This window comes from Eleutherodactylus coqui, chromosome 13, assembly GCF_035609145.1.
Source record: "Eleutherodactylus coqui strain aEleCoq1 chromosome 13, aEleCoq1.hap1, whole genome shotgun sequence".
Lineage (NCBI taxonomy): Eukaryota > Metazoa > Chordata > Amphibia > Anura > Eleutherodactylidae > Eleutherodactylus > Eleutherodactylus coqui.
The window spans coordinates 65,584,319-65,603,304 of record NC_089849.1 but is presented as its reverse complement, the minus strand read 5'-3'; the positions used below and the strand labels follow the sequence as shown (position 1 = coordinate 65,603,304).

Genomic DNA, 18,986 nt, shown 5'->3' with positions numbered 1-18,986 from the left:
GTGCCAGCAGAGTTAATATTGACAATCTACAGAAATTTGATGCAGGACATTCTAACTCTCCATATACACCTGGAAGCTAAGGCATCTGTCAACAAGACTGTCAGAATTGTGAATGCAGCTCTGGAGTTTAAAGGGAGCCTGTCATTGCCTTTGAACTAAATAAGCTAAATTATTGGGCTCAAGGGGAGGTGGTGAAGGGTCCAGGGAGCTGTTTCATACTAACTGGGTGGCCCATTCCAGCATTATGCCCCCGAGAAGTCAGAGCGTGCACGTAGCTTGACTTTCCAGATGGCTCTGTGCGCATACTCTCCCACAGAGATAAATGGTAGGCTCATACAGCCTTGTAAAACAGGGACACAGCATTGGAACGGGGCACTGGTGTGTATGAAACACAGCTCCCTCTTCCAGCTTTGAACTCTATAAAGTAGTTCATTCGACTCATTGGTGACAGGTTCCTTTTAATATAGGCTGCAATAGGCTAAGAACCATACAATGTATACTTCGGCTTCAACATCAAACATTCGAATGCACTGGTTTTTTACAGTTGCAACCACAATCATAACACTATATGGTTGCCGAGGAAATGAAAGAAACAATGTACATGTGTTTTAGTAGATAATATAAATCCGTAACCTGATTTGCAGCGAGGCACACTTATTTTTACAAACAACGGTGTGACTACCATAGGGGCAACAAAAAAAGTTTGGTACTTCGTTAGCCAGTAGAGCAAAATGTGATTGTTCTCAGCAGCAGAAACCAAGGAAGAAACCTGAGAGGTTGGAAAGCTGGCTATAACATCATGTATTTTTGTTAGCCATTAAAAGGGATTTAGAAACTGGTGCTTAAGGCTTCATGTCCACGGGTGGATTGGATTACGCATGCGAGAGCCCACAGCCGAATCTGACCCTGCCTGCGGCCGAGGATCCTGCTTACACATCCGGGTCTTCTATTTTCTTCACTGCGGATGTGTGCGGAAGTGCCGGCCGACGGACATGCGCAGTCGGCTGGCACTTCCGCAGTACAGTTTTAAAAAAAAAAACACCTGTTTTCCCGCGGAATCCACGCAATCCACGCAATTCAATTGCGGATGAGCTGTGGATCGAACGGCTTCTATTGACTTCAATGGAAGGCGCCCGTGCAGGAACCGCACTGAAATGGAACATGCTGCAATTTGTTTTCCGGGCCAAAAGGTCCACAAAGCAAATCTGCAGGCTTTAATTCAGCTGCGGATACTCATGTTTCTCTATGGGCGCTTGAACTGTGGATCGCCTGCAATTCAAGTCTGCCCGTGGACATTGGGCTTAGGTGTGGAATGTTTTTGCAAAGTGTTGGTTCTAAACTTGTGATTGTACCAGTATTTTTTGACCTTGCAGGGTTCTGCTATTTTTCATGACTACAAGAATTGAATGGTCTGCAAAACTATTCTTCTGTCAAAGCCACCAAATCTAGGAATAGACCGGACTGGCTCTATTATATACTTATAGGATACTTTAGAATGCTTTAGGATGTCTTGTGCAGCTTAAGAATAATGTGGGTGTATGTTGGCACTATTTGGCACGGGGGGTACCATTTGTGGTTTGGCCAAATGTTTATACAACCCCAATTCCCAAAGAGTTGGGAGACTATGTAAAATGTAAATAAATGTAAAGGAAAAAAGAATGCAGTGATTTGGAAATCTCACATAACCATATATTATTTACAATAGAACCTAAAACATATTAGAAAGTGAAAGGGAGACATTTTTCCATTTTATTTTTAAAAATTAACTCATTTAGAAAGTCATGGCAACACATCTCATAAAAGTTGGGCCAGGGCCATGTCTACCATTGTGTAGCATCACCTCTTTTTCTTACAACAGTCTGTAAACATCTGGACAGTGAGGAGACCAATTGCTGGAGTTTTGGGAGAGGACCGTTGTCCCGTTCTTGTGTGATGTAGGATTCTAACTGCTCAACGGTCCTCGGTCATCTTTGAGGGATTTTTCATTTCATAATGCAATAAATGTTTTCTCTTGGTGAAAGATCTGGACTGCAGGCGGCCAGTTGAACACCCGGACTCTTCTTCTGTGATGCCATGCTGCTGTGATGGATGCAGTATATGGTTTAGCATTGTCTTGCTAAAATATGCAAGGCCTTCTGTTAATTGCGTTATCTGGATGGGAGCATATGGTGCTCTAAAACCTCCATATACTGGTCAGCATTGATAGTGCCCTTCAAGATGTGTAAGCTTCTCATGCCATAGGTACCAATGCAATTCTATACCATCAGAGATGCAATACTCTGAACTTTGCACTGATAACAAGCTGGATGGTTATCTCTTATGTTTAGTCTGCAGGACATGGTGTCCATGGTTTCCCCCAAAAAATTCAAATCTTGATTCATCTGACCACAGTTTTCCATTTTGACTTGGATCATTTTAAGTGAGCTTTGGCCCAGAGAAGATGCTGGCGTTTCAGAATTCTGTTGATATATGGCTTCTTCTTTGCGTGATGCAGCTTTGACTTGCATTTGTGGATTGCATGGTGAACTGTGTTCACAGACAATGATTTCTGGAAGTATTCCTGACCTCATGCAGGGATTCGCATTATAGAATCATGCCTGTATTTAATGCAGTGATGTCTGAAGGCTGTAGATCTTGAGCTTCCAATATTGACCATCGGCCTTGTCCCTTGTGCACATGACTTCTCTAGATTCTCTGAATCTTTTGATGATATTATGTACTGTAGATGGTGGCATATTCAAAGTCTTCGCAATTTCACATTGAGGAACCTTTTTTTGAAATTGTTCCACAATGTTTAGACACAGTTTCTCACTGATTGGTGAACCTCTGATCATCTTTGCTTCTGAGAGACTCTGGCTCTCTAACATGCTATTTTTAGACACAGTCATGTGACTTGACCCTTCAGCTGTTTTTCATTAGTACCACTTTTTTTTCCAGCCTTTTGTGAGATATGTTGCTGCCATCAATTTGTAAATGAGCTCATTTTTTAAAATAAAATGGAAACGTGTCTCTCTCTTACCTTCTGATATATTCTATTGTGAATAATATATGTTTACACGAGACTTGCAAATCACTGCATTCTTTTTTTCTTTACATTTATTTACATTTTACATAGCATCCCTACATTTTTTAGAATTGGGGTTGTCAAAGTGCTAATGACCACTTGTCCATCATTCCATGTGTTTTGTGTGAGTTACATGCAGAGCCTGACAGTACCTGTGATGCTCTTAGCTCCACCCTCTGATCACATGATGGTGACATCATCACAGGTCATTTTTCCTCCTTTTGCACTAAATGATGGATTATGGGCAGACTACATCTCCCAGAAACCCCTGTGGCCTCAGTTGCTATAGATGCAGCAGTACTCAGTCTGGCAGTTTGTAGCTGCTTGTGAGACATCTGCATTCATGTGTGGAGCCTCCAATAAATGACACCTCACAAATGCCCACATACTTAGCTGGCAGTGCATATTGACCAACAACATTGAAGCATAGTCCTTCACCGCTATCTTCACATCTCCTAAACATGATATCATGTCATCTCCAGTGCCAATGCCGCCAACACCAGTCCAGCCTTCATCTAATCGTCAACCGTTGTCCAGTGTTGGAACTAACCATCACTGTTGTACAAACATGTCACCACAGAGGGTTCAATGCCACCGTGAAGCTAATGCAGCTTGCATGACACAGCAACAAGCCATGATGTCACCTCAGACACCAGCTGAAGTTTGCAAATCACATGCAGCTCATATACAAAAGCAACGTAGCAGAGCTGTGTGTGTGTGACTTGCATGTAGCAGAGCTGTGTGGTGCATTGCGCCACCCAAAACACTGGGACTTTAATTTCCTAATAATTGCATATATATATATATATATATATATATATATATATATATATATATATATATATATATGTGTATATATATATATATATATATATATATATATATATATATATATATTGTGAGGGAAGCCACTGTAGTGATGTGTTTGAGCCACTAGGAAAATGGTTGTAGAGAAGAGGCTTATCTTTACTATGGGAATGCCTCATTATACTTCACTTGAAAAGACATGTTAAAAAGATTTATATATATGCTTGTAGCACCATCTAGTTCCTCTGGCTGGTGACACAGTTAAAACTTTGTAGACAGCACCGACACTGTGGCCTGTGCCAGCCACTAGATGGTGCTACTGCAACACCAGTGCAACAGCAGCAGCGATGTGGCTAGTGCATTACCTGCTTTGGGGAAAGTAGGAGCCCAATATAAGCGCTGGGCATAGTGCCATAAAGGCAGTACATACCATGCCGCATTGTAGGCACTTATACCCAAGCTAGAGGTGAACACAGGACAGGCCTTCCTATAGTAGGAATAGGCTAATGAGAAGCCCAGCAGATAGCAGAAGGCCAGACATACCCATGTGAGGCCAGCAGACCAGGCATGAATAGAGTTTTGGTTGCAGATGAGCAATGGTAACCCGAAATGGCCATCTTCTGTACGAGCGATCAAGAGAGCGTGGAGAAAAGGGAGTCTCCATTTCCCCAGGTGAACCTCGAGGAGATGTGAGTGGCTTCCAATGAAAAGTCAGGTAACAGTGAGTGTGGAACTACTGAGCGAGAGAGCAGTAGTCAGTGAGACAAGTGATGTAATGTATCCAGAAGGATTAATAGTGATTGCCAAAGTCAACGTGGGCCAACACTTGTGCTGTGTATCAACCCCTAAGGCATCTCAACTACTTGTGTCTGTAAGGCTTTTGACTATTTTATGCACCGTCCGAAGCAACACCCCCTCCTATGGAGTCTTAACATATAAAGTTCTCGTTCTGCAAAATAACTTTACACATCTCCACCTGGTACCATTGCGGTGCCATCCCGTAACAACCTACTATTTTCCTCATTTATGAAACTTGATAAATATATGCTCCTTTTGCACAAATCAATCTTTCCTGGACAGAATCATAGACTTTCTAAGCAACTGTGAATTTCCTGTCAATTTCAATCTAATCGGAAGAAACCCAAAATCTGGTTGGCTGATTTCTCGTGTTGGCGAATGATTATTATCTTCAGCCAAACAGGATGCAAGCAAGGAAAACTTTGCCGTCCAATTGGCAGAAAGTCTGATCACGTAATGATTCATTTGAATGACTGATTTACCATTTGTGTAGCCAGCATTGTCCTGTACTGCTGGGGGAGGTAAGCTGCTCTCATAGTGTTGTCACCTACATTTACCATTCACATGATAGTTAATCCGCTGCTATGCTACTGTAGCACAAACTGTATTGGCGAGGGGGGACCGAAAAATAAATGAAAACAAAGGAGGTGATTTCAACTGCAACTGTGCATGTTTGTCTTATCTTCCTGGAGAAGACTCTGGCTTTGGCTTATATTCCCAGCCATGTTACAAGGTCTGTTAAGAGGTCGGACATTGACTTGCAGGAATGCTGCCTTCTAATAGAGTCATTGTTCCATCTTCTCTCATTTGCATAAATTTCCCAGAGCAGCATGCATGGCCTTCTAAGTCTCCTCACACCATCTAGGTGCTCTCCCTAAGCAGAAACCATATCGTTCCTCACCGTTATTCATGCTGCCATTTTGCAAGTGACATAGGGCAGGCTTTCCTAGTTTCAGAATATTTCAGCGATTAGTGGGATTTCAGCATCAGGATCCCCACTGATCAAAACTTCTGACATGTCATTATGAAAACTTTTATAAAAGTGCAGTTACTCGTTAAAGGGTACCTGTCACCTGCCTAAAGCACTGTAAACTAACTTATGGAGCTGTTAGGGAGCCCGGCGCTGTATTTCCTATACTCACCCGCTTCCTGATTCCCGCCTGTAAAGTCAGCGCCCCAACCGAAAATCCAACTGTTTTCAGAGTCCCAAGTGACCTCTCCTATACAAGTCTATGGGAGAGCGTACACACAGAACTCCGAAAAGAGTTGGATTTTCGTTTGGTGCACGGACTTTACAGGCGGGAACCAGGAAGCGAGTGAGTATAAGAAGTACAACACCCGGCAGCCTGTCACCTGCCCTAATAGCCCCATAAGTTAGTTTACGGTACTTTAGGCAAGTAATGGGTTTCCTTTAAATACACAACACAAGCAGGCACTTACTTGGACTTATGACATCACTGCTGACCTTTCGTTGTCGCCCACTGGTCGTCCTTGTGACACCTAGAATACATTCAGGTAGAACAGGTTAGAAATTGTTAACGGGACATCATTTTAATAGTATTTGACTTATTGGCACGTAGCGCTAACACATGTGATTCTCTTCATGTATAAACTTGGACGACACCGCTGTAGAATTTGTGACTGCTTTATTTTTACATTTTGGACAAGTTCACAGCTGAAAAGCACAAAATATTTTGGCAGAAATTGCAGCTCTATGAAGAATGCTCTTGGTAGGCTATCCAATACATATATAGGATATTGCAGTCGAGTCCCATTCATTTGAATTTGACTATGTTGCAATGCTATACCTGAAGAACAGCTGACCCTTCTTAACCCCTTCCCGCCCCATGACATAAGGGTACGTCATGGCAGGCTGGTACTTCGCGCAAAATGACATACCCTTATGTCATCGGGATAGCGAGAGATCATGACTGACCTTGCGCTATCCCGCTGCAGGAGCCGGCTGTCAGCGGGGGGCGCACCATCGGAAATGCGCCCCCCGCTGTTAACCCCTTCCCTGCTGTGATCTAAGTAGATCGCGGCAGGGAAAGAGTTTACAGAGGGAGCGCGCTCCCTCTGTGTCTCCGGCCGGCTCTCGCGATGTTATCGCGAGAGCCCGGCCTGTCGCCATGGTAACAGGACGCCAGACACTGGCGTCCTGTAGTGCCAATGCCTATGATCGCTGTATAAGTATAGTGCCATGCCTTATCACAGCGATCATAAGTGCAGTGATGTAAGTCCCTCAGAGGGACTCAAATAGTGTAAAAAAAGAAAATAAAAATGTAAAAAAAAGAAAATTGTAAAAGAAAAAGTTAAAAAAAACCCTTTTTTGTGCTTTTTTTAACATTAGCATAAAAAAAGGTAAAAAAAAATTAAAACCCAACATATTTGGTATTGACGCGTCCGTAACGACATACGGCAAAAAGCGTAAAAAAACCCCCTAAAAATCAGAGGCAAAATGCTAGCATTTTGCCTCCCAAAAAATGCAATAAAAGTGATTAAAAAAAGCCGTACATTCCCCAACATAGTACCAATAAAACCTACAGCTCATCTCGCAAAAAATAAGTCCTTATAGAGTGACGTACATAGAAAAATAAAATAGTTACAGGACTTTGAATGCAGCTATAGAGAAAAAAAAAGATTTCCAAAAAAAGGGTTTTTATTGCAAAAAAGTGTAAAAACCTAAAGAAATATAAGAATTTTGGTATCGTTGTAACCGTACCGACCCGCAGAAAACATTTTGTGTGTCATTTATGCTACATGAATAATAAAAGTTTTAAGATATAGTCCATGTACTCAAAAGGGGCACCGATAAAAACTACAGTTCGCCACGCAAAAACCAAGCCCTTATACGGCCGCGTCGATGGAAAAATAAAAAGTTATGGCTTTTGAAAATGGAGATGGAAAAATACCAAAAATCGCTTGGTCCTTAATGCCAAAATAGGCCATGTCATTAAGGGGTTAATATTGTATACCCCAGTAGTGCATATAGTATCCATTACTATATACATGTGTATGCCTGTACCAACATTCCATACTATCGCCCCTATAAACATGGAGGCAAATAGATCAAAATTCTACTTATTTATTTCTTGTTTCTGTCAAAGTGAGTTAGCGAGGATGATTATCATACAGGGTGGGAGAAATATAGTGAAGGATTTCAACAGTATGCGGTGGTGTTCCGCAATGAAAGTGACCAGTCGGAAGAAGTTGCAGCAGTCGATACTTGTTGATGAGTAAAGCTTGAGAAATGAAATCATGACGACAGTTTCCCTCTTAATAGCTTCGTCCGAGACTGGAAAAAAGCATTTGCTGTTTTTCCAGAAACAGCACAACATTGCACATGGTTCTGGTAATGCATCTGTTCCCCATTTCAAAAGAAATGAACTGCAATACCTGACACAGCCTATGGACAGACATACGGAGACGAGGTGTAAGAATATATCTGGCACGTGGTGCAAAAGCGAGAACGTTTAGACGAGAAGTGCAGGACCAAGTCTTTTACCTTGAATGGTAAAAGTAATAAGCCCATATAAAACTTGTTTCAAGGTATAAAGCTTGTTCTTCAGTCAGGCTGGGGTAAGGGCATGGGGTAGCTTAGCTGATTCTTATTAGGCCAATCGTTCCATGGTGCTCCGGACTAGCTCCATCACAGCTTGACGCACGATCTCTTTATGCCTTAATTGGTGCCATTACCCTTGCCCTGATAAGGATCAGCTAAGCCGCCCATGTAGCACAGCTGCCCTTACCCAAGTATGACAGAAGAGGCTTTCCACCTTAAAAAATGCTGGCTTATGACTTTGATCATTCAATAAAGATGACTTGATCCTTCACTTCTTGTCTAAACATTCTCACTTGGAAGGTTGTGCCATTCAACGGATATTTTCTCACACCTCATCTCCATGTAATTCCACACCCACCACCAGGAGTTGTACACCTGGTTGGCACCACATTTAGCCTACTGGCCTATCCTAGGGCCTCACTGTAGCCTTCACCTTCAGGTACCACTATAGGGTTATTCCATCCATCTTTTTCATTCTACCATGGACAGATATGAAGCTGTTTATGGAAAAACTGCAGACTCTTTTTTATAGTCTTGGACATACTCGATTAACAACTAGGGCCACCCTTAGATCTCCTGAAGGTATTGTCACCCAGGTTTCTCTAGACTTCTGTGCAGCTAATTGGCCTAATTATGCAACAAATCACGACCAGGGATGTGTTACTGCATAAAGACTGAGAGCAGGAATGATAAACATATTAATTGTCACTCAGCTTTACAATAAATAGATAGAATGTATTAATTAAAAATGATAGATGTAGGGGCCTGAAAAAGGGCACTACATAGCGCTGTTTAGCTGTGGGGACCGGTAATATAATAACCGGCCCTAGGGGTTTAATCCGAGTCATTTTGCACAGCTGATGCAGGTAACCTAGCAACTAGTTAGGTTAATTTTATTCAGCTGCACAGGATAGAGAAAATGTCTAGAAACTCAGGTGATGCAGGTAGCCTACCAACATATAGGTTGTGATTGGCTGCAGACAGGCTGCTCAGGTTACTGAGGTGATAGATAGGAGGAGGGAAAAGAAAGAAGAGAAGCAGAGAAACAGGGGAGAAGCAGAGAAGGAGAGTCAGCTGTGACAGTGAGTAGAGGGGAGTCTGCTGTCACAGGGAGAGTGAGGGGTCACAGTCAGGAGAAGAGGAGATGCTGAGATGCAGAGGACAGGAGAGATGAAGAGAGGGAGATAAAGAGATGTAGATATGAAGAGGGACAGAGAAAACGAATTCAGAGTAAGCTCCCAGTATATTAATGTGTTATACACAAATATCTTCATTGTTGCAAATTGTATATAATTCACTGGTAATTCGCTGGAGATGTCATTTGTTACACACTGTGTGTGTTGAAGAGAATTACCTCATCGCCCTGTCTGACTTAATAATAAAACCGTTTACTACAAGTTAAGCAGAATATATGGCTCCGTGAGTTATTCAGCACCTCACTACTCACCACTACAAATCGTTCCCAAGGGCACTGGTGTCTCGAACCAAAACAATCATAATTACCCGCTAATAAGCCCACCATGTAGACAGAATAGAATAAGTCCCCTACAGTGGGGATCTCAGTGTTTGAACCTTGGTTCCTTGTCAATTCCAAGAATGGGCTGATTGTAGTCCTGACTGCTGCTGGAGAGCAGAAAGTGCCAGGTGGGTTCTCTGTCCACTCAAATAGCTGAGTGCTTTAATCTGTGCTTTCAGTAACTCTCATTTCAATCACTAGAGAAACATGGTAAGTCACCTGCATAGATTTAAAATACAATTGTTACGTCCGCTCGGTGCACTAAAGCGCCACGCCTCAGAGCGGATGTTAGCGTGTCCTTTTTAAAACTGCAATAACACACATAGTATTGCAATGACCAATTGCACCTCTCCAGGCAATGATGGAAGGACCCCTGTCTCTTACTAATCAAGGAAAGTGGGGAACCTGTGCCTAAAAGCAGGGTATTCGTCCTGATAAGGTCTGCCCCACTGTATTCATCTGGGACCTGGCTATCCCTGATCAGGAACCTGGAGAAATGCACAAAACACACATAGAACACGACACTGCTCACACACACACACACACACTGTACACAAACAGGACAGTTCACATCTCATGTCTAGCCACCAGCACAGACATACAGAACATGTCGCTGTTCACACCACATAGAACAGGACTGCACATAAAGCACATGTCTGGCACCCTGCACAGACATACAGCACAAGTCACTGTTCACAACAACATACAACAGGCAGTACATACAATATACAACAGGAACCACCACCCAGAGCTCACATACACACAGATGGTAAACCATAGCCAGTCCAAGTGTCATCACACCAGTGGAATAGAGAGTCAGCCTTCATGCTGACATAGGGAGCAGTGTCAGACATCACCCATCTGACACACACATAGGACATCAGACGTCTGGATGCCACACCTGCCCAGGGATAGGGAGAAACCTTCAGGCTGCCTGCATCTGTGTGGTCAGCGTACCGCACACTACACAATGCATGCATCCCAGAATGCAAGGAGGGGAGGGACAGCAAGTGCTCAGACCATCTTCAGATGAGGAGAGAGGGACACTACAGACAAGCATGCAAACACCAGCTCTGAGTGGGATTAACACAGAGTAGAACAATAACGAACTAAAATGACCAGAAATTTCTCCCAAGAGTTTTCTGGTAGTTATCTGCTGCAGACAAGGGGGATTGGCTGATGGGGAATACCACACTCAGTCAGCTCAATTACCCCCTACCTGTGAAGGTGTGCACAAGGGAACCTGCAGGATCACAGGTCCCAGATGCTGAAGCTACCACTAGAGTGAGCTTAGAAGCTTCCTGGTAACTATTATACTCTAAACCCAATAATAAAGCAGTATGCAATAAGCTCCCTCTAGTGGTGACTTCAGGTAGCCACCAAGTTATCTTTTAAAACTATAACTATGCAGGTCTTTTTTAACTGTGCTTCAGAAAAACTAAGTTTAGACTATTCTAACAATAATTTAGGAAACTAATGTGCAAAACATTTGGACCTGAAAAACTACATGATGATAAAAGGAGGAGATTGACGTTAATGTTAACTGGCCTATGGCATTTATATTGTAGATATGGACTGTTTCACATTGATGAGGGATAGTAGGTGAATACATGAAATGTATTTGAGATACATTTGTTTTATTACATTGAAATGACACAATGGCCTATTTATATACATAGTAGTAACATTGTTACAGAGTTATTGGGACCTACTTGAAGCCGCACTTCCAAGCTACTAAGTGGCATATCGTAAATACTGATAACCTTCTTGACTTCTTCAACATTTCACTACTCACACACCACTTATGTTGGCAACAATTTTACAAATAGTCTTCATGCCAGTAAAATTCCAGTAAGTAACCCATCGTATTACACATATCTTATACAAACATCTCATGTAAATGGAGGAAACGGTTGTATTAGAATGAAGCTCTTTAAAGTGGATATTCTCGTATAGTGGAAGCTGTCAATCAATGTATGTAGGACTGGATGACTGCCTTTTAGACTCCTAAGAGCTGAAAATGAGTTAGAAAGCCTGGATGTAATCATTTAAAGACCAAGCGCCGTAAATATACTGTACAATGGGCTTTAATCACACGCCATAGTAAAAATATAGTACAGGATTAAAGCTCCTGCTTCCGCAATCTAGTCAGAGCAGATTAGGTGCTTTAACTGCTTCTGTCTTCTCTTTTGTAGGTTATGTAGGGCTCAATGTGCATTATGTAGAGAATAAAGAAAGCGGCACTGCTGTTTCCTGTATGGGACCTGGCGATCATGTGATCACCGGGTGCCCACTGGCATGTCAGTGCTGCAGGGTCTGATCAGCTCCGCCAGTGACTAATATCACTGCAGAGGGACGTTTTTCCTGTAACTGGGGCTATTATGGATGCTGCTTATATAGATGTCCCAGCTACAGTGGAAAAGTGTGAAATGAAAAAAATGACAGTGTGAATGTTCGCCAGAGATCTTATATGTCATCATGGGGGACAAAGATGTTAAAGAGAGTTACAAAAAGAAGTACAAAAATGACAGCGTGAAATAAAAAATATATATTAAAAAAAAAACGACCAACCGCCCACGCCACCCTGTAAACGGAGACTATACAAATTATATATCAAAATGTCCGAAACAAAATGGCAAACCCATTTTTTCTACACATTACTTGTAATAAAGCAAACATTGAATTAAATAATGGCCAAATATGTCAAGAAAAAAGACACGCTCAAAATAATTTCCTCCAGAGTTCTTATACGATATCATGGGCAGCATGGATGTAAAAAAAAAGTTACAAAAATAAGAAAAAAAAATTACAGAGTAAAATAAAATTATATGTATAAAAACAAGAAAATGACCCCCTGCCCTCGCCAATCTAAAACATCGCCATATCCGTTCTGTAATCCAAAACTATATGAATTATATATCAAAACCCATTCCTGTATTTTATTTTAGCATAAATATACTAATTTAGAAAATAAGTAACGAGTGATTTCTTTTTAACTTTTTGAACACATTAACTTTAATAAAACAAACAAAAGAAGCAAAAAAAAATTCTTGTGCAAAAATGTATTAAAAAATTAAATAACCCTATAGGTCACAAAAAAACCACAGCAAAAACAATTTTTACTGTCCAATAAAAAAATATAGCCATAAAACCACCACATGGGTAGAATTGATAAAAGGTCCTTTAGTGATAGAAAATTATTATTGCACAGTTTGTGATCATGCGATTTTCTCAATTGCTCCTTATGTAGAACCTGCGGCCCTCAGATACGTGAGACAAGATACATTCATTTTAGGGTTCTTTCACACGAGTTTAGCGTTTCTGGGCCGGCCGAGTCACGGCCACAGCGCGGCCTAAAAATGCATGAACGGGTGCAGAAATCTGAAGAAGGTGGGATGGGGCAGGAGCTTAGCAATTAGCTCCACCCCCTTCCATTGCAAACAGCTGGCAAGGGGCGGAGAGGAGGAGAGAAGGGGGAGGGAGTTTAGCAGTCACGCTGCTAAACTTCCTCCCTCTTCCCTTCTCCGGCAGCTGTAATAGGCTCCCAAAGGAGTCTATGGCAACCGCTGTATTCCAGCCAGAAAGATAGTTCCAAGACTATATTTCCTGCCTGGTGTAAAAGCGCCCAGCCGAAATGTGCTATCTTGGCCAGCTGGGCGCTTTTATGCGGCGGAAGGTCGCCCGTCTCATCTGATGCGTTGAAACCCAATCCATCAGATGGCCGACCGTGAAAATGGCGGCCGATATACACTCGTGTGAATAAAACCTTAATCTGATACATAGTGATTCCCCTATTATAAGAGTAGCTCCTGATGTGTGAATGATAACTCTGGTAATACATGCAGGAAGCATTGGCTGTTTTATGGTAGCCTATAGTCTATGGTCTAATAAGAAGCTATGGGTTGGCACAAATGGCACCATAGAGTCTGTTGACAGGCCTGCAAGGAAATTGAAGAGTATTCAGAATCCCCCACAATCCTGGCTTCTATCATCAGGATGCTATTGCAGCTAGCGGGAGATAGTCCAAGTATAACATGATATCAATGAATGGCTATTTACTAAATCCCTTAATTATTTTCGGCTTGCAATTTTGCTTTAAGTTACATTTAACCAACAATTTGATTTACAAGAAGCCCATAAAACGCTGATGTGTATGATATCAGTAAACTGTAGCAAAACGCTTCCCGTAATTCCTATATATACTAAACTTTATTATGAGAGGGGAGAATTCACCACAAAGTTTGTATAAGAACACAGTGCCAGGATCAAAGGAAATTCCAGGGGGATGAGAATTAATACATCAGTTTGGAAGGGTTAAAGGGATTTTCTGGTTGAAACAAAACAATGCTGGTCTAGGATTAGCCATTAGTGTGTGGCATTCCGAAGGGCCACATACAAGTAGGAGCGCTCTGGGGCCCTTCTTTCTTCTGATAAGTGGGGCTACTATGGAGACGGATCCCCCCGATCACACATAGATTGCATATCCTAAGAAGAAGCCAGCAAAGTTTACTGGAAGTCCTCTTTTACAGCTATTTCTAAGGCTACCACAGTATCAAACCACAGCGAGGATCATCATCTGCAAACAGATCTTGGACAACAACTAGATTCGAAAGCGGTTAGCAAGAAGGAAATTGCGGCTACTCAAAAGTAACATCACTGCGTGGCTGAATTCTTCACGGATGTTTAATATTCGGGTCTGGTGTAGGGATGGATGCTTCTTGGAGGGGTATTGGCCTCAAGAGGTTCTTCTACTACGTCCACAGCCATAAGGGATGACTAAGTAGCAGCCGGGCAGAAACTGAGCACAATATATTCCCCTAAGCTTCAGACAGAAGGGGTTAATATTGATCATTGGGACTTTTTAAAAAGTCTTGCACTACTTCCTTTTTTTGCACTTAGATGAAGAAAACGCTGTTCCATTTCTAAAAAAAAAAGTTGAATGATCCAAAACAATACACAATCTGTTAGTAATAATATTCAGGAGAATGATCCAAAATACACAAGTCTTCATGCGACTGGGTAAGAAAAATGACAGCGCTTTCCCTATCTATTTCAACCCCTTAGTCTTATCCACGATTAGGTAAATCCATTGCAATGTGCCATATTGTTGCCGATGACAAGACCAACTACTGTTCTCCAATTCTAGCCACAATATCTGTTTAAAAATGCTACCAGGGTAGTGGCCCAGAACGTCTATTCTTGGCCCCTCCATAAATGTCATACATGTAATGTCTTGTGTAGATGCACTGTGCAGAAACTGCCCTGTCATTTGTCAGCTGCAGTGGATGAAAAGTTAATGTCTGTGAATGTATCCATCTCATGTCATGTGGTATGTTTGGAGTCTATAAATATGAGTGATTGGGTGTGGTAAAGAGTAGTTCTTCTTCAGAGCTTATTCATCAGGAGTTGTTCTGAGTGCCAGCCACATGGGGGTACCTTCAACCCTCATGTGGTGAAGAGAATGGAAGAGGAAGAAAGGTATCTTCAGGACATCAATGTGAAGAGCCAGTAGCGAGTGAGGAGAGAGTGAGTACAGAGGTGAGTCCTGAGCACCGTGCAGAGGTGCTATGTCCAGAAAGTATCTGTGGAGAGTCTGCCCCTTCCCTTTTTCCAGGAGCGGTCCCAGATAGATAACTGGGACTGACGGGACGGTGTCATTCCGAGTATACCCTTTCCAGGAGTGGTTCCGTACAAGTCCTAAGGATTTTAGGGCCAGCATCTTCCTGAGTTCCTCCCAGACCATCTTTCTCAGTATTGCCTGCATTGTTGTATCATTGTAACTTGTGAAGTGTTCCAGTTACCAAAAGTAAAGCTTTCCTAGGCCCTGACTGTTCCCAGGGACTGAGGCACTAAAAGGCAAACAGTATGTGGACTCTGCTTATTACCGCTGACGTCCTATACCGGTGGGAAAGAAACAGTGGCATTACCCGTGACAACCTAATAATCTCAGTAAATGTTTATTGGTAATCCCTATGTTAGGGGTGTCCGGAAGCAACCTGGTGGCACTTGGGCCAAGGTCATGTGTAGCCCTCTGATAAGGAGACTGGTGAGTGCCGCCATGACCCGTGACAATTTTACCCTCCGAGCTCCTCTGCGTGGGCCCCGTGTACCAAGTAGACCCTTCAGATCACCACACCAGCAGTGCCCCCTAACATGATTCTATGCACAGATTAGATATTAGAAAAAACGTTCTGGCAGTGAGGGTGATCAATGAGTGGAACAGGTTACCACGGGAGGAGGTGAGTTCTCCTTCAATGGAAGTCTTCAAGCAAAAGTTGGACAAATATCTGTCTGAGATGATTTAGTAAATCCTGCACTGAGCAGGGGGTTGGACCCGATGACCCTGGAGGTCCCTTCCAACTCTATGATTCTAAACACATCACCAGCTACCACACATACCTAGTTGTGTGCTGTTATTCTGGATGGGTTTGATGACATCACCATACTGGTGTTGTGGTTTGGATGGATGATGTAACGAAGCAGGCGCCGCAGTATGATTCATCACTACTAGCTAAACAGAGCAGGAAGTCTGTGACTACATGCGCTGGTTCTCCTTGGGTGAGAAAGCAACAGCTGAGGATTCTTAGTGCATTACAATGTAAAGAAGGACCGCCCCAAGTGCAGAGTCCTAGGTAAGCTCATGCCAGTCCTAGGTGAACTTCTCTACATCCATATACACAGGGTTGGTTTTCGGGAGAACGATGTATGTCCTGTTGTACAAGAACAATGTGCTGATGTGCTGCTCTTTAGTGATGAGAATTTAGGAACTGACATCAGTGCTATTATGTTAGAATTTTATGGACATTCTACTTGGTACCAGAGGCGTAAAATGAAGCTTCTGGGCCCCAATATATAACCTGTAACGGGGCCCCCAACTATAATGTTTTATTCATAGAACTGGGCTCCCTATATGAAGAGGAGAGTTCTTATGGGCCCCCTAAGGCTCCTGGGCCCGGGTGCAACTGCATCCCCTGTGCCCCCTACAGTTACACCAGTGCTTGGTACTGTGACTGATAGGGCATTGTATGGGCACAACCAATAACAAGATTCCCTGGCAGGAAAATGCTTAATTATTAATGTGTCTCTATTATTTTGATTTACAATTACCATCTTGTCACCCTTCACTCTAAATGCGGATGTGTTCAAATTATCATTAGAACTTGCAGATATATCTCACTCAGGGCTTCTTCAGACGAGCACGTTATAGCAGGATGAAAGAAAACCACTTATTTCAATGGTCTCATATTCATTAGCGGCAGAGGCGTAACTTAAAGCTCCTGGGCCCCAAAGCAAAACCTGTACCAGGGCCCCCAACTAAATGCTTTATTCATAGTACTGGGCTCCCTATATGGAGAAGAGAGGCCTTATGAGCCCCCTAAGGCTCCTGGGCCTGGGTGCAACCGCATGCCCTGCACCCCCTATAGTTACGCCAGTGATTAGCGGTATTCTCGGGTGAGAAAAATTAAAACTTGCCCTATCTTTCTCCCATGTAGTTAATACTATGTGCGGGATAGAGAGGGCAGGACCTACCTTCCTGCTGTTTTTTCAAACTTGCGTGCTATGGTGTAGAGATTGAATACCCAGAGCAAGAAAAAAAAAACCTGGTTCACGCACAACTATGCCCCGTAGGTGCCCATACGCCTGTGTGTTTTTGCCCTCAGAATCTTATGCTTAGGTCTTCTACAGAGGAAGAAGGTTCTGTTTGCCCGCAAAACGAGAGGAAGCAAAGCCACTGATTTTAATAGTTTCAGCTCATTAACACGTTTCTCGTGCGCAATTCCTACGTGCAAAAAAAGGTCCTGTCCTAACTCTCTGCAGTAAACTGTAGAAAGAAGAAGACTTTTGACTTGTTTGTGAGCAAATACCCTCCTGATCTAAAACCTATAGCGCCTAAAACATGCATTATACGGACCCACCAATCAAAGAGACGCCGTCAGTTCTTCAGACCGCTCTGTTTTAGTAAATATTTGTCCTCCCCGTAATACAATCATTTTGGAACATCTTTTCTTAAAGCGCTTTTACGCCGGACGATCATCAGTTTAAAAAATTGCGGGCTCATTCAAAAATGAAGGATGATCATTCAGTGTGAAGACGGCCGACAATCAGACATTGGAGGATAATGCGTTCGCTCATCTTCATTTCACGTAAGCGTCAAAATCATCGTTGGCTCACCCGCTAATCGTGGTTTAACCCTTTGCAATCCAATTTTGGATTCAGGGTTTCCTAGGGGGCTTTCTTTTTCTGCCATTAAACAATGGCGCCATCTGCTGGCTAGAGCCAGTACTGTGGTATGTGACATGCTGCAGAGGCCCCCGACAACAGAGCAGACAGTAATCTACAGTAAGAATACCCTGCCGGACGTCTTCCGACATCAAAGCTATACAGCCATCAATCAGAATGTCTTTAGACGTCAGACAGTGGATTGGAAAGGGTTAAATATTAATTGTTCAGTCGGTCTTGACTTGTACAGTGAATGTGAACGACTGAAGGATTTGCAAGTGAGCGATTTCTCTGCTTGTATAAACAGGCTGCGCGAGTGAATGAGCCACGGATGTCATTGTTTACTCGCAAGAACAATAAATGGTTCTGTGAAAAAGCCCCATTATACCTCTGTGTTGCGCCATTCCTCTGTAATGCCTTCTTCACAGCGGCTTCAGAAGACCGTTTTTGCGCACGTTTTTGCGTGAGTAAAATACTCGTATACGTGCCGAATGCGCAGCGAATGGAGCCCATTGATATCGATGGGTTTGTTCTCATGAAAGTTTTTTGCACGCATTTCGTGCAAACGCAATAAAAGGTCCTGCGTTATCTTTCTGTGTATTGCGCAGCATGGGCCCCTATAGAAGTCTATGGGAGGTATGCGAATGCGCATGCAAAATGCAGGAACATGCGCAATATGCTGCACAATTCTGGATCTCATTAGGCTAAATAGCCATTTAAAAAAAACACAACGCTAATTAGAGATGACGTTACGTGTAAGTCACAGTGTGATTCTTTATCCTGCCACTGGGGGGCCTCTGATCAGTCATGTAGACTGATGATGGATTGATGATGCATTCTTGTTTCTGCATGATACATGTGTATTTACGCATGAGATCAGTGAGGCCGCCTTGCATTTTGTTTTTAAAGCAGAATGAATATGCGCACAAAAAACACAATATCAAGTGAATTTGCAGTTTCGGTCCATGAAAATGCTGCATTTTGCTCGGATGGAAACTGCATACGCCTGTGTGAATGAG

The 18,986-nt window shown here is 42.7% G+C and overlaps 1 protein-coding gene across 1 annotated transcript in view; it reads right to left on the bottom strand.

Moving 5' to 3' along the window:
• The window catches only part of SEPTIN9 (septin 9), a 266,768-nt gene that overhangs the window by 202,010 nt on the left and 45,772 nt on the right, over positions 1-18,986 (bottom strand). The window contains exon 2 of the mRNA XM_066587587.1: positions 6,110-6,169. Within this exon, the coding sequence (XP_066443684.1) occupies positions 6,110-6,169 (60 nt within the window). The remainder of the gene's footprint in view (positions 1-6,109; positions 6,170-18,986) is intronic.